Source organism: Apteryx rowi, unplaced genomic scaffold (genome assembly GCF_003343035.1).
Source record: "Apteryx rowi isolate R43461 unplaced genomic scaffold, aptRow1 scaffold_183, whole genome shotgun sequence".
NCBI lineage: Eukaryota > Metazoa > Chordata > Aves > Apterygiformes > Apterygidae > Apteryx > Apteryx rowi.
The window spans coordinates 370,550-387,218 of NW_020448119.1; the positions used below are offsets into that span (position 1 = coordinate 370,550).

The 16,669-nt window shown below is 40.4% G+C and overlaps 1 protein-coding gene across 1 annotated transcript in view; it reads right to left on the reverse strand.

Moving 5' to 3' along the window:
• The window catches only part of SPTBN5 (spectrin beta, non-erythrocytic 5), a 100,344-nt gene that overhangs the window by 6,602 nt on the left and 77,073 nt on the right, over nt 1-16,669 (reverse strand). The window contains 15 exon segments of the mRNA XM_026061676.1: nt 121-225; nt 315-491; nt 1,504-1,693; nt 3,212-3,429; nt 3,971-4,126; nt 5,337-5,531; nt 6,278-6,482; nt 7,096-7,292; nt 7,684-7,896; nt 10,750-10,936; nt 11,109-11,365; nt 12,257-12,394; nt 13,926-14,072; nt 14,726-14,816; nt 15,819-15,991. Of these exon segments, the coding sequence (XP_025917461.1) occupies nt 121-225; nt 315-491; nt 1,504-1,693; nt 3,212-3,429; nt 3,971-4,126; nt 5,337-5,531; nt 6,278-6,482; nt 7,096-7,292; nt 7,684-7,896; nt 10,750-10,936; nt 11,109-11,365; nt 12,257-12,394; nt 13,926-14,072; nt 14,726-14,816; nt 15,819-15,991 (2,649 nt within the window).

Consider the following 16,669-nt stretch of genomic DNA (forward strand, 5'->3'; position numbering starts at 1 on the left):
TCATCTCCTCCGTCTCACCATAGGAGTTCATTCTGTCAAGGGATGACTGAGCCCCAAACATCTAAGGAGCCAGGTCATCCTGTGACAACATCCTGCCTCATATACAACTCTACTTCTCACCTTAGTTTTCCTGTTGAGCTGAGCAAATTTCTCCTCCTGAGCTGCAAGCATCTTCTCAAAATCCTGGTGTTTCTTCAGTAGTTCCTCTACTTCAGACACTGAATCCTGAGTGGAAAAATCAACAACAGATACAGAAGTTAAGCCTGAGATTTTTCAGACTTACGCATTCTATTCAGCCAAATGGTGGTACTCACCCCATAGCTAGGATCTGAAAGAAAGCTCTCCTTGGCAGCCAGCCATGCTTCTGCTTGTTCTAGCTCTCTCCGGAGCAACTGAATCTCCCAGTTTTCTTCATACAACTCTTTCCTCATGTCCCAGCTCTCCTTTACCTTCTTCATCAGCTCTGACAGCTCTAACAATTTTTCTTCAATCTAGAAAAATAACATTTGTAATGCCAGCAGGTGAAAGATACAGTCAGACTATCTTTTGAGATTCAAATAACATGTACTCTGACCTTCAGACAAAATGACCTATAGATAATTTTGTGATGCTAACATAATTTAGAAAGGAAATCTGAGTCCTCATTTTGCTTAGCTGGATTCATTTATTCTCCACCTTATATAGCTATACTTTATAATTTTATGCATATTCTGCATGCTGTGTGACCAATATTCTGCTATATGCTTTCCCATGGTCAAATTTTATACCCAGACAATTTGTATTATGGAACTAAAGGGAACCCAGAAGACTCAACAAATTTATGCTTTTATGGCATGGAGACAATGGAAATTCTTAAATTGTTGAAAACCCACTGATTCTCTTTGCAATGGAAGTAATGTAATCTTGCATACATTCTGAAGATGTTTTTAACTGTGATCTCTGGATCCACTGACAGTCTCAAGACAAGTTTGGGGTCATAGCAAAGGTCAAAATCTACAGTTACATAGATAAGAGGATCACAGTAGTTTTAAAGTTAACTTATTCCTCCTTCTAAAATTTCTGAAGAATTGCATATTTTCTGTTGTTCTTATAGACCTCACCCCACCCTATATTTGATCTGCATTGTGATGTATTTTATCCTACTTCTTGTGTAGTTAAATGCTAAAAACTTATTTGTGTRGCACATCTTTTCTGTGGAACAGCAATATCTCCTACTCCCCCGCACAGCTATAATCCATGCAGTGACTACTCTTCCTTTTATGGTTAGCTTCAAAAATCAGTTTTTAGAGGCGTGAGGAAGCACTTTAAAAGGTGCTTTCCTTTTTCATAGGTCTCAAGAAGCGAGAGACAAATCTATAAATCTGTGATGCCTTTGAATTGCAAAAGTTCTTCTGAAAACTTACTGAAAGCTATTTTGCTATACTGCAACTGGGCATCCGCCCATTTCATATGTCTTCTTAGTTCACTCTTGTTTGTAAAATATTTAACCCATCATCAACACACCTCCGCAGACATGAAATGTCCATTCTTCATCAGGTCATCTCCTGCCCGCTGCATTTCTTCATATTTTAGCCACTGCTTCTCTATCTCACGCTTGTATTCCTCATGATGCTTGATAAGCAGTTCAGCTCCCAGGACATCATTTGCCAGTTCCTCAGATATCACTAGTGCATGCATCTCATTGGCCCAAGCCCTACAGAGCAGAGTCAAAAAGGAAAAAATGGAAGGAATCTGAACCCTCTGGCTATCTAGGAATGCATACATCCCATGGATGYGGACATATGTATACAGACTTTTATTTGACCATGAAAGATATGAATATACAAATACATTTGTGTAGGCTAACCCACACATTTATGGATTTTTTATAACCTTCTATAATATTCCCACTGATGTTGCAATACATAGACTGTTAGATAAGCAGCTGCAGCATCTCTACATACTGAAGTGACAAACATTTAAATCCTTAGAAGGAACTCCTGTAACTGCAGAAGCATAGGCTGTACACACTCATAGAACTTTTATACAGGAACATACAGACTTTCAGATGCCCATGTAACCTTATTGCCATGCATAAAAGCACTTTATACACATACAGAGCACTCATGCAAAACAGCCTACTAACATATTTTTAAGGAAAAGTTTGTATTCCTGGGCACAAGCCTCAACTGGCATGAACCAATGCATCTTGATTTACCTGAGCTTTGGATCTATTCTTTAGCATTACAAGTGCCCAATAGTCAGTGGTAACCATTTCACTGTCTTTCGATTTCTACTCCTGCAATGGATTAACCCTTTCATTCACTTCATTGATTCTGAAATTCCCGTATTTCTATTCCCGTAGTCTATGAGAAACGCTGTTCAAAAATTCATGGTGAATGTATCAATTTTGATGAAAATGCCATTAAAATGATAAAATGTAGTATTTTAATAATGTTGGTCTGCCACTTTCAGTAAAGACTATTTGCATCCATTATTTCAACTTTTACATTAGACCTCTGCTTATAGATATGTTGGCATGGTTGATTTAATCAAAATGAGATGTTTTAGTTCAACTTAATTTTTTGAAAGATGTTTGTAGATGCTTTTAACATTCAGCCTTTTGTTCTAATTCAGATTAAAAAAGAAAAATGAAAAAAAAAAAGGAATTTCCCAGCAACTGATTTACTACAAAATGTTGACACCTAATAAAAATGGACAGGAGAGTGTGCACATATGGGTAATAGTATTTAAAAAAATGTGCCCAAACCACTTGCAGCACTTGAGCAAGTACTAATCTGTTCTAGGAGATTGTCTTTAATGTAGTTGCTTTGACTCTAATAAAAGCACATAATTTACTTGAATATCTAGAAGAGACTTCCCCATCTTCCAAAAGAATCAACAATGTTTTTGACTGGAATTGTGAGACTACCAAAACTATCTGGAGTGCCTGAATTCTCCAAAACTTTAAAGGAAATAGTCTAAAAATGTGGGTCTATCATGCACACTGTGCTGGAGCAGAGTGGCATGGTCTCTTCTGCCGTGTGATAAATTCTGTTGAGTATTGTCAAGAAGATGCATTGTGTTATTATTATTCAAAGAAATTCATAATCAAGCTTCATAACACCTGGGACAGGAGTCAAACCATCCACAAGTGTAAGATGATAGAAAACTCCAGGAGGGAAAGACAAGAAGTCAGGCCCACTGCCAAATGCAAGGGGCCCACACATACATCAGCTCTCTGCAGTCATTGAAGTAGAGCTGGACTTGTTCTGCCTGGCTCAGTCTCGCCTTCCTCTCCAGGAATTTCTGGCCCAGGTTTTCCCAGCACTCATCCACATCTGTGAGTCTCTCCATAATGTTTTCTTTGACTTGAGGGTAGGTGYGGCTGAGGTGCCAAGCCTCTCCCCGAATCCGCTCCAGCTCTTTCATGATGGCTTCTAGATCTCTCTGGAACACAGACAGAACTGACTGTAAGATCAGGTCTCTATTTACATGGAGAGATTATCAAAAGCATATTTTAAAGATGGTGCCTATTTTTTCTATCCACTGATTGCACAAAGGTTGGAACTATGACACTATCAGGTCTTTTCCTCTCAGTTTCCTCCTAGTAGTGCCTGTAAACATTCATCATCAAACACAAAAGAAGCTTCTTTAGATGCAACACACTGATTATTTTGACAAGCACGGACCTGAATTCTCTTCTTTCATTTCAGATGACACCTTTGCAATTACAACAACAATTTTTGAATAAACTTTAGAAGAGAAGCTCATCTTGAGAAATAAAAGTAATAATAATATAATATCACAACGGTAAAAGTAGGAGAAAAAGGCACCCTTGCTGTGAGGCACAATGGATTTTTCAGGATGGAATACATTTATCTTTTGTTGGCCTGCAAATGAGCCAGCCCAAAAGATTTCAAAATGTGCAGCAGTCACCTTTTTTTTCATTTACATTTTTCTGCCACTGCTTCATGACAGATCTCTTTACCTCAACTCCCTCAAGCTGGCTGAGAAGTGTCTGTACACCTGGAAGGTCATATCCATAATCTTCTATGTCCACCACCGCCTCTTTCTCCTGCATCCAGCCCTTTACTTCATCCACATCGTGATCATACTGATGAACTTGCTGGGCTGCTCTTAGGTTCTGGAATAAAGAAACAATTTACTGGTAATATGATATATCATGTCTGCAGTGTAAAAATAGGCAACCCTAATGTCATATCCTCATGCAGTACAGACTGAACAAGTGGAGGAATGAAACACCTTCCCAATGAAAGTAATCTAAAAGAGGTATCCAACCTAACCTAGTTTCCCAAGTTCTCTATGTCAATGAAAAGAAACAGATGTCTCTCTAGAGCAATTTATCCCTACCTAAGATGAATGATCAAGATGGAGAGCATGAACTGCCCTTTATAGATACCTCTCTTGACTGCAGAAAGAGTCCTAGAAAACTTGCTTGGGACAGAGGCCTACATTTCAAACTGTAAAAATAAGGTGAGTTAGGTGAAAATTAGGGTTTCTGAGATGAGAGGATTAAAACAGTTCTAATACATTTTACATTCAGATTTCACATTAAAAACAATTGTCAAGCATAACTGCTGCTAACACACAATAGTGGACTTCAGCTAATTTGTATGCAAAATGTCAGTATGTAACAGTAACTGAAAGAGTTGAGGACATCCAACATTTTACAATCTCCTTAAAGCAAACACCCACATCAAGTTCAATATGTCCTCTCTTCTTTGCATTTCCAAATAGATCTGTGGCTGCAGTTTCACAGGATGAGGTGAGCTGATTTAACAGTCAACTGCTGCCAAAAGTCAGAGGTTTCGGCTCTTTGCCCTCTACCACCTTATCTCCCATTCTCTTTCTTTGACTTCAGCTCACTAACCCAGCAAACAAATCTGGGTATTTTTTTGCTGGTTCAATGAGCTGAAGTAGTTGAAGAAAGAGTCTAGTCAGTGCCAGAGCTGGGACAAGGGTGGGACTGCACAGCCAGGAGTAAAGCAGGAGGGAGGGCAGAGTAAAGAAGGAGGGTAAGGAGGATACGGAGAGTGAAACTTCCTCCTGTTAGTTGTCATAAACCATTAGATTGGTTTAGCTTTTCAGGAAACTGGAGGTTGCAGTGAATTTAGGAAAACAGAATATTTCTAGGCTGATACATATCTTTCAAAAATAAACCTTGCCAGGGTACGAAGTGGCTATAAAGAGAAACAGGCCAAGAAAGAAAAGAATATACTCATCACTCTTACAAACCTTGTGTTTTAACATTAACAATGCACTGGCTTGAGAAAGAAGGCCACAGGAAAATGCAGGGAATTCAATGCCTCACCAGCTTTTCATGTATTTCCTACCTCTGTCCTTGTCTGGATGGCATGGCATAGTTTCTCCCACATTTCATTGATTTGCTTTGTTCTCTTCTGGATAACTTCTGTCTTGCTGTGGTCYTCTTTCTCCAGTTTAGATGCTAATTCATTTAGGGAAAGAACTTTGGAATGTMCCAGAGGTTTCACCTCATTTATGAAATCTTTAAACTTTTTCTCCAACACCTACAGGATAAAGGAGGGGACRTGGACTTAGATAAAAGAATTTCTGCCTACCTCTTTTACAGAGGCAAAAGGAATCACTTTCTCCCTACCGTAGAACAAAAAAGCTATGTATTGCAAACTATAAGCACAAACCACTTGAAAAACTGAAATGGTCTAGAGTCAGAAGAAAACATCTATTGTTATGATCACTCAACAACTTATGCCACAGAGAAGAAAATTACCTACATCCTGACAGACGGAGATGTTGCCAAACATAACCAGTTTAGCTTGTCCACATATGTAATAGCTGTTGAAAGCATTAATTCGCTGAACTGGGGAGTGGATACTGTGAAGTATACCTCTCTGCGCAATGTACTCTGAGGAGAAATTCATGCTTGAAATCTGCAGCTCTTCAGCTGCTGGTGTGAATGGTCCATCTTAGTGTTTTCCACTGACAGTGTTGTAAGACTGTGGCCAAATGATTAGGTCCTGACACGTTAAAAATTAGGGCCATAAGTGAAGTGTGGTGACCTCACCTTATCCCCAGAAAAAGACAATTTTCGGGCGAACCTACCTTTTCCATTGGAGAACGCTACTTCAGAGACCCCTGCACAAGCAGGCAGAAACCAGTCTCAGTGCCTGCTGCAGAGAGCACTGTTTTGCTCAGTTTGTGCCACTGTAACATGCTTCACTGTCACTAGCTACACAAAAAAATAGAGCAAAAATATTTCTGCTTTGCCACACATGACCTTTTCTTTTTTTTTTACCTCAGCATCATCCAAGTCCTGCCCATAGTCATCGGACTCTGCCACAGACTGTTTACTGGAAAGCCAGGCTTCCACCAGCTGGAATTCTCTTTCAAACTGATACAGCTGGAATTGTTCTTGCAGACGTTTTCTCTGTGTCTCAGCCTTCTGTAGGAGAGACTGATAGTCTGCTAGGATCCCCTGGAGCTTTGAAAGTATAGCTGGACTGCAAAGAACAAAAATCAGAAGTATGTCTTTGCCTTAGTGTTATTTTTGAACACCATCTTTTCTGACAGGTTGAATTTGCAACACCTTCAAAATATAGAAGAGACCAGATATCATTATGGGGTGAGTTATGCCAGGACATGAAAACCAGGTAGTTCAGGAAATTAAAGTATCTTGCATGAATGGCTGCTCTTTTCAACTCCTCCCCAGATATAAAAGCAAATTGGCAATGAAAAGCAATGAAATGTCAAGAATATCAGTTTCCTTTCCCAAGCACGGTGCTTTCTGAACCTTTATATTAAATGACAACTAGATGACAGTTCCTGGGAATAGATAGTAGACAAAGAAGCTGATCTGCAATATCTGGCCTGTTGTTGAAAAACAACAGTCATGAAAAGAATAGAACAATCATCGTTTTTTTTTTTAATCTTTTTTTTTTGGTGGGGGGGAGGGGATTGGAGTGTGTGATGGTGGTGAAGGAGGGATTGATGTCCCCTGAAGTCATATTTCTGAATGAGCCACCAAACAGCTTCTTAAGGCTGAATTTCTCAATATTTGCCTTTCTTGGGCATTTTTGTTAGATCTGGAACAGAAGCCTGTTTTCACTTTCCTACCTCTCTGGGTTGTCTTTGTTTATTAAGCCGGTGCCCGTCTCCTGTACTTTCTCAATCCGGGGCCTGAAACCCTCCATGTCCAGCTTAGTAGCTTCAAGTTTACGAAGTAAAGCCTGGGTGGATTCTTCATTCTTCCCATAATCGGAGGTCTCCAAGATGAAGCTCCTCTCTGCCAGCCAGGCCTCCACCTCCAGTAGCTGTATGAAATATGGTGATGAGCATGAACACAGCTATTATTTAGGTCACAACAAAGAAAACTGGAAAGCAGTGATGCCCAAAGAGAAACAGCAGTGAGAATAGAAAGCATCTAGGGGGCCTGTCTGTAATAAAATCTAGAAGATGTTATTCCAGAAACTACTAATCCCAGTAACTAATCCCAGTAGTTATGGTTACATGTTTATCCCTCACTGCAGTTCCTAGGGAAAATAGCTCTTATTTCTCCACTGTATCCATGCTTACCAGATATGAAAAATCAGAACAGTATTAATTTTGCTCCTATCTCAAGACTTTCAGACACTCAGCAATATAGGTATCTGGTCCTTTAAGCAAATAAAGACCAAATGAAAAATTTTCATGAATCATCCTTACCTCAGTAAGGTACTGATGGGCCTCATATGATTGCATGAGCCTCTGTCTCCTCCCCTGAGCCTCTGCCTTCAAGTTTTCTACAGATGTCTCCAGYTCCTTCAGATGCTCCATAATCTTGTGGGAGGCTGAGTGGCCTCCCCTTACCAGTTTCTGTCCTGTACTGAGCACCACTTTGGTCAAAGCATCCCGACTATTTATCTCATTCTCCAAAATCTGAAAAGAGTAAAACGACAAACCAAAAATAAAAGCCATGGAGATTTTTCTACGAGGTAATGTAGTCCTGTATTTCCATTACAAATCTGTTTTCTGAGTGAATACTCACAGTAGAGTGGAGGTTTTTTGGGGTGAAGGAGCATTTACAGAAATCAAATCTAGCCACAAAGTTCGCACCCTGCTGTGTACCCTCCTCAGAGTGTGGAGGGAAGAGATTCTAACCACAAGCCTCTTATCAGTAGACAGCACTGAAACATACATACCCACTTTCATCCACATTTCACCGTGCTTCTTGAATTAAAATGTTTCTAAGGAAGGACAATCAATTCACCTGCTAAACAGTATTTATCCCTTCCCAGCCCCATTCTAGGCGATGCAGCTTTGCATAACAACCATATAACCATTGTAAACACTGTGGGAACATGTACTAGCAGGCAGCCAAGAGCACAGTAGCAGGAGAAGCAAACCGCTTGAACCAACTCTCAAAGACTTTCTTTGAAACTAGTTTTTGAAGCCTTGTAGATTTGCTAAACCACACGCATACCTCCATATACTCCCTTGGGTGGTCTTTGCTTGGGTGAACAAGGACCGAGTCTTCGACTTGGTTCATTCCACAGCTAACTAAGCCTGAGGTCCTTGTGCACAAAGCAAGCCCCAGCATTTTACAACTGTTCTATTTATTTTCAGAGCTATGAAACAGGCAGTTTCAGAGTTAGACTGCAGTGCTATCTTATGTAGAAGAGACACCCTCTGGAGACAGGAGCTATTCTTTCAACTTAACTATCAGATCACTTGGCTGCAAAAGAGGGGAGCTCTGATTCTAATCTTGCCTTTAACTTCCCCCTATTAATTTCAGGACAGCTACTATGTTGTTAAAAAGTGACACCATGTCTGAACCCAGCAGAACAGAATCCAGTGGCAAAGATTATAAAACAGCTTGTACTGTGTATTAATAATAAGCTGGCAATATGAAGAAAACTTTGTGATTGAGCATTTAGGAACTTATTTTCACAGTTCCTCATTTATATCCACTGGATTAAAAAAAAAAAGTGTGGAAGGCACTGTGCTTCCAAACCAAGCAGCTGTGCTTGTACTTGCTTTGTTTGCATGTGAACACATTTTTGCAAGACACAGTAATTTTTTAGGTTGATACATTTCATGCACAACAACTTCTGTGGTAACAAAACAAGGGCTGAATTTTGCAAATCTGACTAATTAAGGCAAACAATAGATGGTGGAGCTAACAGTATATTGAATTATAGACTGATATCTTACCTCTGACATGTTCCCTTGTAAGCCAAAGTAAAAAAAAAAAGGTGTAGCAACTCTAGCTACTGAAAGATTCTGAATTCAAAACTTATATTTTAATCCTGCTTCTAGGAGAATATGAAGCAAAATGGCAGGAAGAATTGGCCTTTGATTCTGCACTGGTATTACAGCCTATTTCCCCCATTTTCACAAATTATTGAAATATTTTGAAATCTGGCCAATTAACACAAAGATCATTGCAGCCTAAAGCAGTATATCCACAGTTCCCTCAGTTATCCCAAATGCTTTCTCAGATAAATCCAGCTCAAACATTCCTTCTTTCCATCAGTTTAATCTACTTCCCCACCATGTCAATCAGCTCATATTTTTAGGAGTAATTACAGGCATAATAACGTTCATACTTTCAGTGATGATGAAACAAGCCTTTTGTTCTTACTGCCTATTCTCAAAGCCACCAACTGCATCTCAATATTCAGAATATTTACAAATAACTATTCACAACATTCCCATGGGTTTTACTCAGGACTATTCTGGAAGATGCATTTAAAACCATTTTATCATTCTTCATTAAGTTGTAAGCACACCTAGGATAAAACTTTTTAAGAGACTTCATCCCTGTCCTAGTGTATGACCTGTACCAGTCTTGACTTTTTACCCTGGAGACTTTCAGAATTTTTTGTGAGTTTAGATTTTTATTTCTAGACATGCATCAGATTGCACCAAATATCTGTGCCAAATATATGTGTATGTACATATATATTTTCACCTTATAAAATCTTCTGCCTTTCCCAGCCCTTTGCAGATTGCACAGATTTTTCCCCAGAGGCATTTGATGTCCCACTTAAATGAGCTGCCCTTTGCTAACACTAAATACCAAGAGTGTCTGAAAACTTCTAGCAGGAGCTTTTTTTTCTTCCACCTCATGTGTTTGCAAAGGGACAGTGCTTTTTACTCAAAAACAATTAGAAAGGCAGCTGCTGTTTTGTTGGTATTTGAGGTGACAGCGTTCCAGGCACTACTGTCTCTGATGGCCCATCTGAACCTTGCAGAATAACTCAGCAGCTATCTTGAAAGCTATTGCTAGAATGAAGGTTGGCTCAAAATCATAATATCCTGTTAACTCCCTCCCTCCAGAGTAGGAAAAGATGTTTCTCTGAGAGCTCATCCTGAGACATCTGAACAATGAGCATGCTTGGATGCACTTATCGAGCTTGAAAGCACATTTTATTAGGACATCTGTTGCCAAAGAAGCTATACCAGCATGCACAACAGCTTGTAAAAACTATTTCATATTGCGGCTCTAGGATTTGAAACTCAGTTGTTTGCAGAAAGAGCTAATGTATCCACAGCATATGGTGTGCTACTTAGAGCATTGCAGTGCTAAGCAGCATGGAGTCCCAGGTGTTGCCAAGTCATGGACACATCCTATAAAAAAATGTCGTAAATATCAGACCAGAATAAGAGTTATTCCTGGCATCATGACTCCTGTTAGCCAAAGCACAGCAGATGAGGTTTGCCAAACAGGTGAATTCCATGTTCTCTCTTTGATTCTGAAGACTGAGAATGGTTTTCACATTACATTACCTCGTGCTTTTCTTGTAGACTCTGAACAGTTGCTAGGGATTGGCCATAATCCCTGGAAGAAGCCACTGGGAGTTTCTCACGAACCCAGGCCAACTCCTCATCAACATCTCGGAATAACTGGTACTGAAGTCTGCTTGCCTCCAAACTCCCACGTCTCTCCTGCAGTGGATCACGTAGACTTTTGTATCTGCAGATTTTAAAGGGAATCCAATGAGGACAACAGAGTGATAGTGAACTAATATGAAATGGTCTTTTCAAAATGATGTGGAAAAGAAAAGAAATAAAAGAGGATGTAGGGAAAAAAAAGGCTGAGAAAAATAGGATAAAAATGGCAGGAGACAGGCCAGGCACTCACATACCTCTGCACCAGTTGATCTACCCTGTCTTCAAGCTCATCAGCAAGGAAATGTTTCTCCTGCTGAAATTCCTGAGCTGTGGTCACAAGCTCTTGCAGCCGGTCCCTATGGCCAGCGATATCTGCCTCCAGTTCCTCTTGTTTCTTCAGATGACTGTTCAAAACCACCAGATCATTGCTACTATATGGTGCCTTTAGCTCATTTTCCACATCTTCCAACCATTTCTCCATATCCTCTACACTCCGCTGGAAATGAAGGGCCTGGGGACAAGCAGAAAGGAARGGTCAATTAAATCTTTAGGATCTATAATATAATATAAAATCTCAGTCACCTTCAAGAAGGATTACACACCCAGTGCAGGGAAACTTTCTGGTGCTCAATGACCTCTCCCCAGGTGTGATGGTGGTACAAATGAAGAAGAGAATTCAGTCAGAGCAAACACAAGAACAGATGCAGAGAACATCTGAGCTAATCCTACCTAGGTTGCACAAATATTACTGATGGACACAATACTTAAAAAGGAAGCCATTTTAAAAGGGGAGCTCTATTTTATACGTACAAGGTGTTTGATTGCTCATGTAAAGCTCACAAGGAGGAAAGTCATGTGACTGGGAAGAGCTAGAAGAATGGAAAGCAGCTGTGGGCTTCTTTCTCACTTGTGTTAGAGGAAAGATGCCACTGGGACAGATCCAGAGAGTTGACAGATGCAGTGGGTGAACATATTTCCCYTCAGTATCCCTCTCTGAAATCTCGACTCCAAACCAGCTGCAGAAAGCACAAGGGAACACAGTCTACAAATCATTTTCCTTCCCAGTCCTCCCACTATTTCCATTCAACCAGTTCATGCTTAGTAGTTTCTTTGCTCTAATGGTCTTGAGGAATCAAGTCTGACTGTATCAACTGACACACTAGTAGATGAGACTGTGCATCAAGGCAACCATGATATCTCCGGAAATGACACCAAGTCCCAACCACTGGCATCTCTGTATTACAGAATGGTTGAGGTTGGAAGGGACCTCTGGAGATCATCTAGTCCAACCCCCCCTGCTCAAGCAGGGTCACCTAGAGCACTTTGCACAGGATCGCATCCAGGCGGGTTTTGAATATCTCCAGAGAAGGAGACTCCACAGCCTCTCTGGGCAACCTGTTACCTTGTACGCATCTTGAAGCTTGACCCGTTTATCCTGGCAGCTTGCTAGCAGTTCATCCCATAGCTCTTCCATTTCTTGCAATCTGGACTGAATGGCCTCAGGGGCATAGTGCCTCTCACGGAGCATCTTCTCCCCTTCCTACAGCAAAGAGAATTGTCAGAGCTTTCTTTCTTTGCTGAATATGTGAGAATATATCACATTTGCCTCAATAACAAATTCTATTGGCACTGCTAGGCAAAGGGCCAGCTGCAGCTGTCACTTCCTGACATAACATAAGGAGGCTGCACAGACAAAGGAAAATGGATAAAGGCAAAATGCTTATTGAAACTATGTCAGGGACTGATTTTCCTATATTTCTGGCCTCTAAAACTATTTGAAATGTTACAAAGCCAATGTTAGAGGACATTTAAAGGCTAAAGAGAATCTTCATTATGCAATAGCTACACCACCTAAAGATTGGCAGTGAGCCTAGTTTGCAAGCACTATGTTATTTCTATGATATGCCCCATATTCTGTGACCACTGTTTGAGATTGTCCAGCTACCTATCCTTTTCTATTCCCTTCCCTGCATGTTAGAAGAGGTTTTACAATGTCATGCAATGGTACCTTTGTATCACTGTATGATATAGTAAAAGTGTATCTGCTTTTCTAATCCCTGACCTACAGATGCTTTACTGGTTGGTTGAAAAAGAGGTAGAGGAGGCACAGCAAGAGACTCCTCCATGAGGCAGAGGATCCTTAAGCTGGGGCCAAATTTGCTTTAGAAAGCTACGCTGAGCTATTTCTATATTATGCAATGAGGGAGAGGAGGCATAGCAAGAGAAGGATGCTAAACCAGAACAGCAGATGTTAATTTTCTTCTAAAAATCAATTCCCAAGGACATTCCCAAGGACAAAGACAAGGCAGAAAGAAATAATGAGATTTTGCAAACAACTCTTTAAAAACATGTTAGTATGGAGAGAGTTGTAACTCCACCCTTAATTGTCCTGTTGTGTCTGCTCAGTTTCTGAAAACAATAGCTTCTACATCACTCCATACAGATAAATCTGAGGAGGAGCCCTATCCTTAATGCTCAGTTACCTATTGCAAAATACAGATAGTAAGCATTGTGCTGAGAATAAGTTTAAGAAACATGTAACGGTCTGTCCTTCCAAACCCATCATCTGATCACAGCTTCTGCCAGGTATCTGACAAAGCTTGTCAGACTTCCCTCATATCTCTCCTACTAGCATGTCTCTGCAAAGGCAACACTTRAAAACTCATCTTGACACCTTTTGTAGGATATATCTTATCTGACTTGTTGAAACTGTGCATTTAGTCACCTTGGTTCCCTTCAGGAAAGAAACAGGTATACCTCCAAAGTGTGATTCACCCCAAAGAGACATGTCTAAAATCAGTGGAATGAATCATTCATTGGAAGCAACCATCTTTTTCCATTGTACATACAATGAATATAGCTCACACTGGACCCCAAGAGATAAGCTGAAAGAATCCCATGCCTTTTATCCAAGGCACAGAAAGTTCTTGATGGGTTAAAGAAGTAAGCTTCCAAACCCCCTTAGAGGTAAATAAAGTGAACAATGTCAGTGAGGGGGACAGTGATCTCCCTTGCTTGTTTGTGACTTTGTGACAGTTTTCAAGCCCTGCCATCAACCCAGCTTCTCTCACAGATTTGATGGAGTCTAGGCGATTTCTATTGGCCATGATCTCCGCTTGGAAAGTCTGGTGCTTCTGCAATTTGGTCTGCAGGTTGCTTGGATCCTTCCAGCTGTCATCCTGGGCAATACTATTCTTCTCATTGATCCAAGCAGCCACCTTTGGGGAGGAAAGAGCAGAAGTAGACAAAAATTCAGAGTTCCTTCAGCTCCAATCTGCCAGGCTCTCTTCTAATATGTATAACACATAGGACTAGTGAGTAGGAACAAAAATTAGTTGTCCTTCTGAGATTCTGCTTTCCAAAGCTCCTTATGTCTTTCATAATGAGATCATCCCTGCAGCTTTGTTTACAAGCACTGTCAGCTGGAAAGGAGGCCGCATCCATGAGATAGTGTCTATGTAGTGTGAGTGTGTGTGTGTGGGTATATGTGCCTATGGGGGAGAAAGAGCAACTGCATCCATATTTCTAATCCCACTGTCAGCATCTCATAGGAAAAGGATTAGTTTGCCTCTGCCCGTTAATTTTCAAATGGTGGAACATTCTCTTTTTAGGTATCTATTTCTTCTGCATTGTKCTGTGGTTTGAGGAGAATATCAGAATTAGACCTTTCATTTAGACACTGGAGGGAAACTGTGACTTGAAAGCTGAAAAAGATCCCTTCTCTCTTATCCTCATCTTTTCCAATCTCATCTCCTTTCAGACTCAGTTCTTCTTTAATTTTTTCTCCTAGTAAATCCCTTCAGGGATTCAGACCTATGCAGCATGGTATGTTTTAAGAAACCAGAACACCATGAATCCAATGTAATTGTACCTCAAAGGAATTCCTCAGCAACCTCTGCAGAAGCCTTGATTCCTCTAGCAGACGTCTGCGAGCAGCAGCATTCTCCAGCAGTTTCTCTTTCCTGAGTTGAAGACAAACATATGAAGTAAAAATCACAGAGTGGATTAGTTAGGATATGGGTTTTCAAATTTCATCTCTAAAAGCCACGTGATCTAACCCTTCATTTCTAGGAGACAGTTGATTATAACATGCAGTCTTCCATGATTCAGACTGCCAGAGAAGATGCTCAGGACACTGTAGGAAGGACTATTTGCAGAAGGTTATGTTTAAAGTGTGCACTTATTCTCTATATGTAATACCTGCCTCTAAGAATCACCATTAGTGCCTTTCAGGGGAATGGAACATAAGCTTAGCATGTTTCTATATGGAAAGTCTGTGGATATAAGGGTATTTGACACTGATATTGTCTGATAAACCAAAGCTACACCATCCTCTCTTCTTCCTCCCAAATATGGGCCATCAGCACTTTATTCAAATTAATGTAAGAATGAGATAGTTTGCACATTGCTTTTGCTCTGCCATAGCACTGAATGTAACTGCCTCTACTATCAGCATTTGTTTAAGAGGAACAATATGAAACATGCTAGGAGAAATAAAAAAATTCACATGAAAGGGCAAGATCTTATCAGAAAGAACTGTAAAATGCCGTAATGGAGAACCTGAGCAGGGCTTTAGGGTCAATTCCCTCAGAGCAGTGAAAAAGCAGTAAAGTAGCAAATTACCTTTCTTGATGATATTTAATGACAATGAAGTATTTACTGGCACAGCGGGCCTCTGTGGGTTGTTTGAAGCACTGTCCCTAAGGCCAGGCCAGGATGCAGAATTACAGAAAAACTGCCTTTTTCCTGAAACCCGCCCTCCATTTAACTGTACTTTGGAAACCTCCTAATGAAATATTGACTAGACTCAAGCCAATTTGGCAGGACCACAGTGTGAATAGCAATGCTAAGTAAATGCAAACCAGTTTATGGTTCTCTTAAAACAGTCAAAGACTTTAGAGCACATGGGGAGAGTTTCGTTGCAAAAGAAATGGGTAGCAGACATGGGAAGGAATTGACTTTACCTCCTCAGAATGGCCTGGCATCTGTTGGTGATGTTGTCTGAGTCATAGTGCTTGTTTTGTGTTAGCTGCTGAGCAAATGAAGCTATCTCATCAATTTTCTCCATCTGAGCTTCCAGGGCTTTCTCAAACTGCATGTGTTTCCGCTGTAGGCTCTCCACACTAGACACTGAGTCCTGGACGGAATTCAACAAAGGGAAGCTACTTTTAGTCACAGTTATTCTATCCACCACACTGATAATCCAGAAGCTAAATGGCATTTACTCCACATTTGTAAGCCATCAAGAAAATATATTGGCCTTTGAAATTTATTGTCATTGAACCTGAGACTTGGGGCTTAAATAATGTTCTATGCATGGTCTGAAGCCATTAATTCAGAGTCAGAACTGAACAAACTGCTGGATGCTCAGCTTCTTCTGCTGACTGTTGTGYTACAAACAGCATCTCATTCTTCTCAGGAGATAAAGCTGATCTCCTCCTAATCATAAATCAGTCTTGTGACAGATGCTGTTTTGGAAGCAAATATGAGATGCCAAAATGAGATCAGAGTTAAATGAACAAATATATCACAGAAAGAGGTTAAAACTAGASCCTCAGTTTCAACCCATGGAATTTGGAAGAGCTCAGAKCCGGATCTGAACTTGAGGACTGGACCTGCCATTACAGTTAATCTCAAGAGAAACATGGAATCTGACTTCTTGTAATGTTTGTGACTCCAATTTAATGACTCAGAGCTCTCTTTTCAGCACCCCTCTGCACTTTTAATTTCAGAATCAGAAGTGTCAAAATGTTACTTTAATAAATTGTGTTTTCCTACTGTTCTAGAGGGAGCTGTAGAGCTCCTGAAGAAGCTC